At 45.6% G+C, this 14,131-nt stretch overlaps 3 protein-coding genes and 1 pseudogene across 3 annotated transcripts; 1 reads left to right on the top strand and 3 right to left on the bottom strand.

The window, feature by feature from the left end:
- Positions 1-1,146: 1,146 nt before the first annotated feature.
- On the top strand, positions 1,147-4,567 carry LOC124657861. The gene is made up of 11 exons (XM_047196341.1): positions 1,147-1,253; positions 1,845-1,905; positions 2,046-2,159; positions 2,496-2,624; positions 2,716-2,823; positions 2,931-3,322; positions 3,432-3,531; positions 3,619-3,678; positions 3,754-3,840; positions 3,921-4,052; positions 4,135-4,567. The coding sequence occupies exons 1-11, from the start codon at positions 1,147-1,149 to the stop codon at positions 4,441-4,443; spliced, it is 1,599 nt and encodes a 532-aa protein (XP_047052297.1). The 3' UTR covers positions 4,444-4,567.
- Positions 4,568-4,995: 428 nt separating this feature from the next.
- On the bottom strand, positions 4,996-6,863 carry LOC124655193 (tetraketide alpha-pyrone reductase 1-like). The gene is made up of 6 exons (XM_047194131.1): positions 6,637-6,863; positions 6,353-6,525; positions 6,082-6,273; positions 5,830-5,992; positions 5,445-5,637; positions 4,996-5,298 (listed from the first exon to the last, which is right to left on the bottom strand). The coding sequence occupies exons 1-6, from the start codon at positions 6,755-6,757 to the stop codon at positions 5,148-5,150; spliced, it is 993 nt and encodes a 330-aa protein (XP_047050087.1). The 5' UTR covers positions 6,758-6,863; the 3' UTR covers positions 4,996-5,147.
- Positions 6,864-7,023: 160 nt separating this feature from the next.
- Positions 7,024-7,992, bottom strand: LOC124657216. Its single transcript, XM_047195803.1, has one exon. The coding sequence runs from the start codon at positions 7,990-7,992 to the stop codon at positions 7,087-7,089; it is 906 nt and encodes a 301-aa protein (XP_047051759.1). The 3' UTR covers positions 7,024-7,086.
- A 342-nt stretch (positions 7,993-8,334) lies between these two features.
- On the bottom strand, positions 8,335-10,767 carry LOC124654884 (annotated as a pseudogene).
- Between the last annotated feature and the right edge of the window lie 3,364 nt (positions 10,768-14,131).

Below are 14,131 nucleotides of genomic sequence, written 5' to 3' on the forward strand. Positions count from 1 at the left end.
AATGAGTGAAGGTCGGTACATCAGGCAGAGCTCGCTCAACTCAACTCAACGCAACACCAGCCGTTTCGCTTCCGTTGCACAGAAAGGTGCATGCAGCGGCCTCCCCGTCGTGCACTAGCATCAACGAATCTTACATCTCGTCCACCTAAAGGCAAGAAGAAGAAGTTTATTCTATCCGTCGAGGAATCTAGTTCTGCTCCTCTACGTAAAGAAAACTGGAGATCGGAGAACATGTCTGTCCGTAGATAACGATTAACAACCACGGGGAAAAAATAAGCAAAAGTTGGTGAAAAGGGTTTTTGATCAGTGGCAGTGGGCTAGCTTTGGTCCGATCTAGCTACATCTGCGCAGGAAAAACCAAAGAACATGAACCAAATCACCTCGCTAGCTCTCACCTGCCCGCCACCCCACCAAATTAATCGCTCCACTCATTCTCGTAGTAGTATCTTCTCCATCAAACCCTTTATTATTAGTACAGGGAGGGGCTTTGGTGCTCCTCCCCCTTCCTGGCTTCCTCTCTACTCACCGAGCTGTCCAAGACGGCTACGCTCTAATCTAGCCTTTCCCTCACGCTTTAGCTAAAGAATTAGCAACTGTGGCACGGACAGACAGATTGATGCCATTGTTCGATTCTCCGAGCTTCCTTTCTCCTTCTCCCCGCTGCCTTTTCTGGCAGTCTTTTCCTTCACCACATTCCGTCGTTCATAGCCTTTTCCTATCAGCATTCCTAGCCTCGTGGGCTTTCTCCGCTTACCACTACTAGTACCGTCGGCACGCCAGGATTAGTTGGCTACTCATCTTCTCCGTGATCCGTAGCCTTCTCTGCTTCTCCGCCATTCTTCCCCGCCGCGCCTTCTTCGTGCCGTCAATACCCAGCAAAGCTTCAGCTGGCACTTCTTCCCGCGTGACCCAGCAAGCGGCTTCCTTTTCGACAGCGAGCCACCACCGGCCGGAGATCACGGAGCCACGAGCGGCGCCTTTCTCGCTCCACTCATGGGCAGCTCACCCTGCTAGCTACCACCGCCGTAGCAGCTCGCTCGAGGCGAGGGATCCCTGCTGCTCACGTGCATCCGGGATCATTTTGAGGAGCTGACCCGCGGGTCGCGGGTGCTGCTTCGCATGGAAGGCGCCGGAGCTTGGGCGGCCATGGAGAGGGCCTGGAGGTCAGGGGCGCGCTCGGAGACGGCGTCCTGCGCCGGCACGCCCAGGTCCACCTGCTCCTCCGGCAACATCCAGCACCGCTACTCGCAGAGGTCAGTACTGGTCTCAGAGTACCCTGGAATCTGAATTAGAGTACATTTTCTTCTTCTCAAACTTCCGTTAAGAGTTGCTAGTATTCAGCAGTAATTCATACTAGATGGCTGAAGCAGCGCCGATGAGCCTCCGACAGCCGGAACATAAAACACTGCGTAGTGACAACCAACTCCGGTCTAGTCTAGTATCCAGCCCGTAGCGCGCCAAGCACGGCGCGCGCGCGTCCAGTTCATCGTCCCTCTCTGCGTGCGTACAGAACATTTACGCTGTTGCACTGTTCTAGCCCGAGCAAACTTATTATCGGGCACTGTAACAGTACACGCCAACCGTCTTTGTCATCTCACATTCAGTGCCTTTACGCCGCGTGTACGGTGCCGCTGTGCATGGGCCTTCAGACTTCATGTTCTACAAAAGCTGCTTGACTCACATACACTGTGCAAGTCCTCCTTCAACTATATGGGTTTTATGACGCATGATTGTAAGAATAGTTTCGGCCAAATTTTGGGAGAATAATTCGCCGTGCAATGTTTTTATAGTAGAGCATTCTGGCATGGAATCTGATCAGATATTTTTCTTATGTGCAATCTTAGCATGCTGAAGACACAGCAGGGTGCGGTGGACATGTCGCCGCGATTCTCTTACTGCAAGCCTGTGAGTAAACTGGATTTATCTTGCAAAAACTACAATATTTTACACTCTGTTTCCCGTTCAGCTTAAAAGCTTGAATTGCTTCAGTGGTCAGTGATGGTTACACAATCTAATTACTAGACTGGTTTTGTCACACAATGCAGACCGCCAAACGAGACCAAATGCTCAACAGAAGGCACTCACTTAACTTGCCTGAGCATTTGTCTGGCCATCACTCCAGGAAAACAGCGGACAGAACTCATAAGGCTAGTTCAAAGGTATGCTGCAAATCCTCGCAGATTGTTTCAAACAGGCAAAATCATGCTGATACGTGTCTCTTATATTTATGCCATGCTTTTATTCTGGATTAGTTTTTTTCCATGAGTAGTCTAACCAAGGTAGTACGTACACACTCGTTTTTTAAAAGAATGTAGCACACCGCTTATCACAGAAGAATAATAGTCCAGCATAAATAATTTGTATTGAATACTGAACTTTTTTTGACGGAATTTTGCATACTGAACTGAAAAGTAAGAATAGTGGTATTCATGCATATGTTCATCTGCACCATCAATTATACCTGTGTTCTTAGCCGTGACCTTGCAGTTCTGCAGTCCATCGCAGATTTAGCTGGGGAGATCGCAGCCCTCGAGCAGGAGGTCATCCGCAAGGAACTGCATCTGCTGACCCTCTATAGAAGAGCATTTGATCAGCAGTTATCCGATTCCTGCAGTGTTAGCCAGGTACATAACTCAGGATGCTAAATATATATATGAGTAACTATCAGCCATGCCAACATTATGAAGCCCAATATGCTAAGATTAATGCCACAAGCAGGTGGATCAAGAAACAAGTAGAAATATCGATGAGGGTGCGCTCCGTTTAAGAGATATCAAGCACTCTGCAGCCTTCAACTTGCCAACTGTCTCAGATTCTAAAAGCGTATGGACTACCCTACCTTTTTCACCAGTCTTTCTGTATACTCATCCTAGCAACATAGCTGTTCCTAACTGGAAGCATCTGTCTCAACTTTGGTATCTTTCTTACAGGAGGTATCAAGATCAGTTTCAAAGCATTCTAGCCTAGTGAACTTCTTGAGTGCTTCCATTTCTGACTATGTGCCTAAGATATCTTGCAAACTGTCGGAGGACATCCTGAGCTGCATTGCTTCTGTCTACTGCAAGCTTGCAAGCACGCCGTCTCAAGATGCAGACTCTGTGACTTCACGTAGTCCTTCTGTTTCATCTTCAAGTACCTTCTCTCCAAGGCGTCGTAACGATAGCTGGAGCCCTCGGTATAACTTCGATGCCACCACAAGCCCTAGCCAATATGGATACCAAAAAGAGAATAGTGAACAAAATATAGGCATGATAATTGTTCCAAGGATACATATAGATACCACCAAGTTCGAATATGCCTCAAAAATGCTGGAGACTATCAGGTAAGGAACAAAGAACAAGAGGAATAGTGAGTTTTCTGTACTGGATTTGAACTTACAAAAGATGCAGGCTTCAATCACTAACATGAAAAGTTATTTCTACTGTATCCAGGTCCTTGATACAGCGGCTCGAAAAAATTGATCCAACAAAGATGACACACGAGGAGCAGCTCTGCTTTTGGATCAACATCCACAATGCTTTAGTCATGCATGTATTGCTCTAGACTCAAAGCGCATATTAATTACCTTTTGCTGTGTTAACTTCAGAAATCTAACATATACTGCCTTGTGATGTACAGGCTTTTTTGGCCTACGGGATACACGATAAACGCATGAAGAGCACTGACATGATTCTGAAGGTACATCCGACAGCCTAAGCTGATCTCTACTTATAACCGAACGTGCCTGAGCATTTGACCCAAATCTATTATCAGGCTGCGTACAACGTGGGTGGTGAATCAGTAAATGCGCAGACGATTCAAAACTCAATCCTCGGATGCCAATCCCATCGTCCATCATTGGTATAACCTGCTTGTACGATACAGAGAACATGAAATTCTCCATTAACAAAGAAAAACATCCTAACAAGCTACCTTCACAGTGGGTCCGCGCGCTGTTCACGCCAGCAAAAAGATCTCTGGCAGGATCGACAACGAGGCACCCCTACGCCCTTCATCATTCCGAGCCAATCGCGCATTTCGCGCTCTCCACAGGCACATTTTCAGACCCACCTGTAAGCTCATCTCAAAACCTTTCTGCCATTGTCCACACCTTATCCTCAGTAAAATCTTACCATGGAGTTCACCTTGTGGCAGGTGCGGCTTTACGTGGCAAAGAAGATCCACCACCAGCTGGAGAGAGCCCGGACCGAGTTCATCCAGGCCAACGTCACGGTGAAGAAGCAGGCCCTCATGCTACCCAAGGTGCTCCACTACTATGCCAAGGACGCGGAGCTCGAGCTGCGCCATCTTGTGGAGCTGGTGTGCGAGAGCACATCCGAGACCCAGCGGAAGGAGATGGCCCAGCTCCAGCACCGGCTCAGGAGAAGGATTGACAAGTGTGTGGAGTGGCTGCCGTACAAGTCCAACTTCAGATACATTGTACATAGGGATCTGGCTGAGTAGGCAAGGCAGGCACCAGTTTTCAGTTTCCCTTTTCTGTTTTGGGTTTGTTATTATGTTGTAAGTAATTACCAGGTTTTAGATAAACCTAACAAATGGTGTGGTGTGTAAATGTGTAAATACAAGTGAAGTGTGAAATGCGAAGGTTTTGGTTATAGTTACTGGTTTTACTGGTGATCTGAATTGTGAAACCTCACCTCTGAATTCAGTCAATTGTGGATCCAGAATTGAGATGAGAAAAATAGCATGGAGAAAAATTTCAGTCTTATGCTCTGTTCACTTCAAAACTAAGGTGGAATCTAGACTCATCCTGGATTTGTCTAGTAATTTTGGCTTCCCGTTATGGCCAGTGATGACAAGAGGTGAAGCAAGTGGTACGAATGCAGAACAGAAAAATAAAATAAACAGCAACATAGTACATGGAGGAAGTTAGCCAGTTGCCAGCAACACCAGGCAGTCAGGCACCAGAAAACCCATGGTAAAGGTAACTGAGTTCCATTCAATGTTTCAAATTTTTCATTACTAATTGAAACAATTGCAAAGCATATGGAAACATTTAATCTGCCCCTGACAATTGATGTTTGGTATAGTAAGGAGAGTACAAGGGAATTATTTGAAGAGAAAAAAAATCTATGACTCGAGAACTGACATGATTCAGACATAGTTGAGATGTGTTTGGCTATGGCTTGTTCATGCTGTCTCTGCTATCACAACGGGCACTCCAGCAAATGGCCCTGATCTTTCAGCGACTCGACGCAGTCATTGAACATCTCATGCACTCCTTTGAACTTGAGACCCAGCCCCTGGAGCTTGGATGTGTCTAGCTGATATGCCTGCTTTCCATAGGGGTTCTTGAGCCTGCAGAGGAAATTCGAGGTAGCACACTTCAGTCAAAAAATTGGCCTAAATAGACGAACTAAAGAAATATATGTATATTCACAGCAAGAGAGATATTAAGACAGATCATGATCATCAATTGTATGCATTGCATTGCATTGACTGACCTCCTTGGAATGGGGAATACTGGAAACTGTTTCGCAAGTAAGCCAACCAATTCGTTGTTATCCAGAACAACTGAGCTGCACAGATATCTGCCAGTTGCCTCCGGTGTTTCGTACACTAGAATGTGGCTCCGTGCAACATCATCGATGTGAACATATCCCATCCTTCCGTACAAAGTGAACCTGTCCGTGTCACCTGCAAGAGCATTTAAAAACAGTTAGCGACTAACTACAAAGGGTACATTATTTGGAAAATAGAACAACTGATGATACGAATGATACCAAAAATAAGCTGAAGTCAAGGACAGCTTTCAAAAGGTTGAACTAAATTACTGAGGCCATGCAGCAAGTTTTAGAGCACTACTTGAAGAGAAATAACTAGAAATACCTTGAAGTAAGCCAAGGATATCTGAAGCAGTAGTGCACAATTCATGGGATAAACTTGGTCCAATTACGAATGACGGAAGAACTGTCACAAGGTCAATGTTATTCTCCTTGGCAAAGTCCAATGCTGCTTTCTCTGCAAATATCTTTGCCAGGGCATACCATAGCTTTTGGGGTGCATAGAAGAGGAAAATTTCAGACCAAAGTTCATTACCGCATTGTAATCAAGACTACAATTTGGAATGTTCTACATCACCTGTAGCTTTTCACAGAGTGGCACGGAGCTCCATGTCGTTTCATCCCATAACAGTTCTGGCTGCTGAGTTTCATCCCTAATCCTTACCGCGGATGATGAAGATGTGAGAACAACCCTTTTGAGAAATGGACTCTTCTTGCAGGATCTTAGCACGTTGAGGGTACCATTGATTGCAGGACCAAGTGTTGCTTCCTGCGATATGAACAAGACATTCAGGTGCATGGCATGGTACTGATAAAAGAGTCAAGTGTTTGAAGCAAATGCAGCATGCCTTGCAATTGGAATCAGATTTCCCGAGGACAGGCGACGCAATGTGGAAGACACCCTCACAAGCCCTGATAGCATCGTCAAAGCTCCCTTCCTCCAGTAGATCAGCTCTCACAAGTTGAAGCCTCTCATTTGCACCTGGTAGTTTCCAAAGGTGTCCCACCTTTCTTCGATTCCCTGCCAAGTTATTAGAGAAACCCACAAATATGCAGTTCATTTGCTTGCAGACGTGTTAACCAAGGAAATCTACGATACAAAGGCATCAAGAGGAATGCTAGAAAGAAATACCTGGGTCTCTGACAGTCCCTATCACATGATATCCAGACTCAAGGAGTTTCTTGATGAGCCAAGAGGCAACAAAGCCTGAAGCCCCAGTTACACACACTTTTCCTTTGGTTGAGCTCACCATTCTCTCGAACTGTGTGAAGCTGAGATTCAATGCAAATCTACCTTCCCATATAAGCACGTCAAAGAACAGTCTAGAGAAGGAAGATCAAGAATGGTGTATCACCCTATTTCTGTGATAAACGTAACAAATACAAAGCTGGGTTGGTTGAATGTAGATCCACAGTACATTCTGAATGCATCTAGGTGACAGGTTGGTGTGGAACAGAAGTGAGTATGCTGACTGCTGTGCCAAAAAGAAATTTTATTCAATCAACTAAAAATGCCAGACGCACCATTTTGTTCCTATTGGCAAATCAAATTTTCGGCCTATCAAATGAACGCAAACCAACACTAGACCTGCAGCTGATTTTGGGAACAAAATGTTGCAGCGAGAGCATCTAGAACCCCATGGAAGCTGCTAAACCTGGAGCTCACAACGTCCACCTCAATGCCGAGCCTCCTGACGCCATCGGCGGTGACCGGCCCGTGCGCGGCCACGACCATGCCAGGCCACCGTGCCCTGAGCCGCGCCCAGCTCCACCCCGCGGCGTCCAGGCCCTTGAGCAGGCCCTCCACCTCGGCGGAGCTGGTGAACACGACGGCGTCGGGCGCGGCGGCGTCCGGGGCCACCAGCGCCTCGGCGCAGCCCGGCCCGGCCCAGCACGTGGTGTAGGCGGGCGCGCGCACGGCCACCCAACCGGCCGCCTCGAGCCCGGCGAGGAAATCGGGGACGACGGGCGGCTCGCGGAGGCCGTCGACGTCGGGGACGGGGCAGAGCACGCGGCGCCCGGACCCGCGCCCCAGCGCCTCCACGAGGCCGGCCGGGGTGGGGACGTCCGGGACGAGGACGGCTACCCTTCTTCCGGCGTCCCGGCAGAGCCGGGCGAGGAAGGCGCCGTCCAGGAGGTCGGCGTCGCTGCCGAGGGCGGCGACGGTGAAGGGGAGCGCGGAGGCGGCGTCGGAGAGGGGGAGGTGGGCGGATGTGGAGGGGAGGGCGCGGGAGAAGGCGGCGATGCCGGAGCGGGAGGTGAAGGCGAGCGCCGCGAAGGGGTCGAGCGCGCCGGGCAGGAGGTAGGGGCGGAGGCGGTCGGGTTCGTGCGCGCGGATGGCGATGGTGGGCACGGCGAACGGGTGCGCGCCTCGCTGCCGCAGGAGCGTGCCGAGCCGGCCACCGTATCCGCCGCCGCCGTCGGTGGTCTGGGGCGTCGTGAATGCCACCCGCCGGCCCGCGAGCGAGAGGTGCTCCGGCTGCGCCATTGCTCCAATCTGGATATCCGAACTGTCTTGGACTTCAACCGTTGTACAGTTCAGAAGCGCAGCGAACACTACAGACACTCGTTTCAGAAAACGTAGAAGAGAAAACGCAGCGAGCTGGTACAACACAGATACAAACTAGAAAATTTCCAGCACTGTATGTCAACTGAAGAACATGTGCTAATCCAAGCAAAATACACAGGGATTTCTGTATAATGCAGAATGGAACCTAACAATCTTCTGGGTTCTATTCTCTTGCTACCAACATTATCTGACCAGTTCATAAAATGATACACAGAGTTTGACAACATGTAAGGAGAATGTTTACACCATGGCGTCGATTTCGCAACATTTGAGAAGCGCAGTGACCCGATATAACTGGCTGAGTTGTGACCATGGTAGGTGTCTGTCGGCAGCTCTCCGTATCCGAGCATTAAGGCAAGACATGAAGACTAAAAATTGTGTAATGTTGCCCGGGGCTTCAAGGGAATATGTCACTTTTGGATTGACTCCAGTGTCTCGCGGAGCAGATGCAAACGGCGGTTACTGCAACTGGGTCTCGAAAGGGAGTTCGATGGTAGTGGCGTTGCCGTAGAACTCTTCCAGGTTGTAGAATTCCCGCTGTGGGGGAGAAATATATGGACGACAACATCACCTGCAAGAGTGCAAAGGCCAAAGAACAGTTAAATAGGTTGAGGAAAAATTAGCTCATCATCATCACAGCACAGCATTCGACACTGGAAAGTATCTCTGGGTGAGTTTTCTTTCCAACAAAACATCGTCAACTCAGTAGTTGTTGTATCGATAGGAATGATGGCGCGGTAAGTCTATTCAGAAAAGAGAAAGCTCTATGTTTCAGTTTTAACTTTTTAACTTCTTTAGATTACTAGAAGAAAGAAACAGAACAAAACAGATTGTGCCTAGGTAATTATCTTACAGAGCATGATGCATTATACTGTGATCATTTGTCGAAAAAAAAATTATACTGTGATCAAGCAGAAATATGCACAAAGCAATCCTAATAAAGATCAGCGTCAGCCTCAGTATGCACAAAGCAATCCGAGCTTTTAGGCTGAGTTAAATATGATTATTCATCCGACGGATTTAAACTTTAAACAATTCAAAATTATATGTTTCAGGCGAACAAAATGTGAACATGTTTCCGTAAGTTGAATTCACGTCTGAAAATGTACATAATACTGACCAAAGTCCAGCAAACATGATGTATTGAACTGGAGATCAAGCAGAATACGCACAGCGCAATCTTAACAAAAAAATGTTCTTTTCGCTCAAGAAAATGATTTTAAACTTTTAGGCTGAGTTCACAACTGGATAAGAAAATGAGCATTACCCTATGGTTCAAGTACACACAATTTGAAATCATGAGTTTCGGACAAAAACTCTGAACATGTTTTCGTAACAAAAGTTGTGTTTTAAACTTAAAAGCAAAAGTTAGTACTGGCTGTTTTACCCTTCCACAGTCAGAAAGTTAAGTTGTCAAATCAACACATTTTCTATCTACACCTATATATAACAAGCAAGATTTTGCAGCATACGTTGTCGATGTGAAACTAGTAGAACCAATCACAATAAACACATTACAGAAAAGTACAGAACACTGACCAAAGTCCAGCAAGGTCCATGAATTCGGTTTTGTATCACCAGATGCAACGCGGCTAAACTGCTGCTCGCCGATGTCCCTCATTTTGGAGCTGCAATGTAAGAGTACAATCCCACATATGCTAAGTTAGACAAGATCCATGATCGGTGGTGGTGCTACAGCTAAAACCCTATGGAATCAATTCATATTATCTCTCCCTAATTATACAAAACAAATCATGAATGACAAAAAATTTAAGAGTGTTGTACACTTATTGTGATGTCAATCGACAAAACAAGAACAGAGTGTAGACCCGGCACTGGCCATGATTGAAAATTGCATCTGGTATCTTCTACTGAAATCACATGGACAAGAAAAGTGGATGAAGCGTATGGAGCACCTGATGGCCTCAATCTGCGCATTCGAGAAGGCGGTGAGAATGATGAAGAACTCCGTCCAGTAGACAATCGGTTTCACGAATAGCACACGGATATCGGCAGCCTTCACCTCGCTCGCAACTTTAGCGAGAGAAACAGCCACTGAAAGAAAGATAAGGCGAGCCACAATCAGCTGGAGACAGCTCTAGCAGCACGCAGCAGAACTGCGGGCGGGTGGAGAGGCATGGTATGGACATACATGACAGGCACTCGGCGTCTTCGTCGGCCTCGTTTGCCAGAGACCCGCCGCCGCCGGCGCTGTACACGACTTCGCCGTGCTCCTGGAGCAAATCGTCGAGCAGCTCGTCGGCGCCTTCCCCTGTGTCGGGGTTCTGCGCGAGCAAGAAAAGGAGAACCCAGACGCCGGAGTCAGAGCTCGGAACAGAGGGTAAGAGCAAAATAGGTGCCGGCACTACCCACCACGTTAGACGAGGCGGAAGAGGCGGGCGGGGAGCGAGCTCGTAGGGGAACGGCAGTGGGTTGCAGCAGCAGCAGGTCGCTCCTCAGCGGTGCGCCCCGGCGGTGGTGGTGGCCGCCTAAGCCGGCGCGCCGCGGCCGCGGGTGCAGCGGGACGGCGGCCGGCGGCGCCCGGGCGAGGCCGGGACCCTGTAGCGCGGCGGCTCTCATGGTAACACGCAGGGGAGAAATTTTTCGACGGGACGTGGAGGAGGGGAGCTTGTAGTGAGCGAAACGGCAGTGAAGAAGATAAGCAGGACGGAGGGAACTGTCTGAACAAGTGAAAAGGATAGGCCAAGATTTTTCAGAGATTTTTTCCTTCTGCTTTTCAGCTCACCATTTTGGCTCTAGTATCATTCAGTGGTCCAGATCGGCAAGTGCAACTTGGAGATGCGTGCACGGAACATGCTCCGAGGAATGCGCCTCCTCTGCGTAGAATATGCCTTTTGGGGAGAAGACGAGCTATTTTGGTTTTTCCCCGCGCGCGCTACCCTCGAGGCCTCGACCATGATGTCATCTATGCCTCGCGACGGTGACCACAGTGAGATGGCAAGGATGACTTCAAGATGGTGGTGGCGCGTGCTAGTTGGTGGCAGGTTGGGTGGAGCATTCCAGGTCATCCGGCGGTGGTTTTGGTGATCGGGAGAAATCCCTATCGGCTCGTCGGACACCAATAAGGGTGTCGGGTGTACCCCCACCGAAGGAAACCTAGGACTAGTTCGTGCAGCATCGGTGTCATCGTCACTTCCTTGTTGATGGTGGTCCTTGGTATGCGACACTTTGATGTGCTAGGAACATCGTTGAACTTCTTCAGAGGGCACAACGATTGCGGGTCGTCCTTGTTTTCATCGATCTGGTAATGTCGGTATTAGTTTATTTTCTATTTTCTCTGTCTTTTCCTTTTGTCTTGGTTGTGCTGCGGCCCAGCATGCTTGTTGTATCATGTGGTTACTACATTAGTAGAAAAACGGCTAAAGGATTTGACCTTTCGTACCGGTTTCTTTACGAACCAGTACTAAAGGTTGCATTAGTACCGGTTTCGTTGTCCAGGACGATGGCAACCTTTAGTACCGGTTCGTTGGCATCTTTAGTACCGGTTCGTGATACGAACCGGTACTAAAGGTACTAAAGGATTTCGCGCCAAATTTGAGATGGGGGTGGGGCCAGCGCTACACCTTTAGTACCGGTTCGTATAAAGAACCGGTACTAAAGGGTCTCCAGCTTTTCTTTGCTCCCCACGCACCCTCCACACACATCCCCTGGATAGCCTTTTTTGCTTTGTAAAATACAAAATAAAATGATAGAAAATTTTAAAAATAAAATCCTTCGAGATTCTTGTATGTTATGCAACCTACTACTCAGCGAAATTAAAAAAAAATCGAATTTTGACTTTTTTTTGCAAAAAAAGTTTGAAAAATGGTTAAACAGCTTTTCTGGTTGCATACGATATCAGAAAAAGTATAATATATCAAAATCATCATGGAAAAAAGTTACATCCGATTCTACTAGGGTTTACCCGGTTAGCAAATTTTTAGATTCTCAAAATTCCAAATAGAAAATATGAAAGCAGGAACATTTTAGTTTTCGCCAAAAAAATCAGGATTTTATATAATTTTTATTTTTAAATTTAAATTAACAATTTCTTCCTGCATAAAGATTACTATTACGTAACCATAAAAGTTAGTAAATTTTTAGATTTACAAATTTTCAGGTTTTAGATTTTGCAAAAAAATTAAAAATATATTTGAAAAGTAAAAATAATTAAAATTTATTGTTTATTTATTTATTCAATACTATTTTTACATCTTTACTTTTGTTTATTAAAATAGTCATGTGGAATTCAAATAATAAAAAAAGTGTGATATCCAACATGTTAATAGGATTGATATGATACTACTATCAATAATATGCGCGCGAAGCACTTGGAAGTGAGATGGGAGGGAACTTGGAAGTTAAGCGTGCTAGTGTTGGAGTAATGGAATGATGGGTGACCGAGCGGGAAATTTGACCAGGAGTAGGTAATTTGACTAGAGATAACTGTAACTAAACTTGTCAAATAACTAAAATATTAGAAATTCTGAAAAAATAGATAAAAAGAGGGAGTGGAAAATAATTCGAAAAAATAGATAAAAAGAGGGAGTGAAAAATAGATTAAAAAAATTGATATAAAAAATGGCGCCGGTACCCTTTAGTACCGATTCGTGTTACGAACCGGTACCAAAGGTCTCCAGCCCTGCGGGCTCCTCCGTGCCCACGTGGAAGCACCTTTGGTACCGGTTCAGAACCGAACCGGTACCAAAGGGGGAGGCTTTAGTACCGGTTCCAAAATCGGTACTAAAAGCCCTCTGGAACCGGTACTAAAGGGGGGTTTTTCTACTAGTGCTATATTAACATAGCAGGGGGGAGCCTATTTGGAGCAGGAAGAGTGATAAGTGATAACATTCCCACTAGGGTGGAAGTATTCACCTTTGCTCCCACCAGAAAAGAAAGAGGGTTATCTTTGTTACTGAAAATATATTTGAAAATATTTTCATCAAACACATTGAAATTTAAGCATAAGAGCCATATTGTCCTTGATGATATTATAGAATATATACTAGACAAATTTTGGTTCCAATGCAGCAATAAAAGAGAACAAAACGGTTATATGCTATCCATTCTGAATAGTCACAATATTTCAATATGATGGAACAAAAATTACCAAAGTCATCGAATATTGAGTCACAAGAAATTTAACAACTATATGTCCTATTTGATGGAAGGAAGCCAGGAATATATATAACTTTTGAATAAATAATAAGAAAGATGTTAGAAGAAGCTGAAATTAGAACATAACATGGAGAAAATATTTAGATGTCAATGAAGCCTTGAGTATATAGAAATAAAAGCTGCAAGGAGTAGACAAAAGTCCAAATCATAGTATCAGTATGACATCACATTCTAATGAACTAAACATGGTGATCGCCCCAAATACTGAGAAGAAAGAATCATGCATACAAATAGATAACTGAGTTTTGCTACATACAAGCACACTATGCACCATTCATAGGGCAAATTTTGAACAATCAAGTAGCAAAAAATGAGCTGGTATTCTTGCACAACTAACAAAATAAGCAGGCATATGTGCCTGGAGCAACCCTCCAAGTATGCAAAAATATTTTAACCAAGCATCCACTTATCTGTTGAATCCAAGAAAGTTTCACTAAAGTAGGTATGATGCTATTTTCTGAATAATCTGTGTTTCAAGCAAAAGAAAATAATGTATTGCACTTTTACAAATACACATGTTCTCACTCCCAAATAGATTGATATTTTGAGACGAACACAATTTTCATATCTACTCCGTCCGTTCCTCTTTATTATATTTGTACCCAATCCGCCACCATTAACAGTATTTTAGCCAGCATGTAAAGCATTGTTATCTAATCTTGCCAGTTTTTGCCCTCCTAGTTGCATTTTAAATTTTCTGAATGAAGCGTGCCACACTTTTTCCTCCAATTTTTCCTTTCACAATTTCTCAGAAATTTGGTACTATTTCCCCTCATTTAATTGGTTCTAAGTGGAACCAATAAATATTCGTGCAACCCTTAGTTGTTGTGATGTCAAATGACTGAATTTGATCATAAATTAACCACTGGTGTAATAATAG

The sequence above is a fragment of the Lolium rigidum genome, chromosome 5 (assembly GCF_022539505.1).
Source record: "Lolium rigidum isolate FL_2022 chromosome 5, APGP_CSIRO_Lrig_0.1, whole genome shotgun sequence".
In the NCBI taxonomy this organism is placed as follows: Eukaryota; Viridiplantae; Streptophyta; class Magnoliopsida; order Poales; family Poaceae; genus Lolium; species Lolium rigidum.

Excerpts from the sequence above, each read along its gene's own strand:
- LOC124657861 (XM_047196341.1), top strand. The coding sequence starts at position 1,147 with ATGGAGAGGGCCTGGAGGTCAGGGGCGCGCTCGGAGACGGCGTCCTGC. Across the intron at positions 2,625-2,715 it reads ATTCCTGCAGTGTTAGCCAG|CAGGTGGATCAAGAAACAAG; the intron begins GTACATAACTCA and ends TAATGCCACAAG. Across the intron at positions 4,053-4,134 it reads GCACATTTTCAGACCCACCT|GTGCGGCTTTACGTGGCAAA; the intron begins GTAAGCTCATCT and ends ACCTTGTGGCAG.
- LOC124655193 (XM_047194131.1), bottom strand. The coding sequence starts at position 6,757 with ATGGTGAGCTCAACCAAAGGAAAAGTGTGTGTAACTGGGGCTTCAGGC. Across the intron at positions 5,993-6,081 it reads CACTCTGTGAAAAGCTACAG|CTATGGTATGCCCTGGCAAA; the intron begins GTGATGTAGAAC and ends GCACCCCAAAAG. Across the intron at positions 5,299-5,444 it reads GTATTCCCCATTCCAAGGAG|GCTCAAGAACCCCTATGGAA; the intron begins GTCAGTCAATGC and ends TTTCCTCTGCAG.
- LOC124657216 (XM_047195803.1), bottom strand. The coding sequence starts at position 7,992 with ATGGCGCAGCCGGAGCACCTCTCGCTCGCGGGCCGGCGGGTGGCATTC.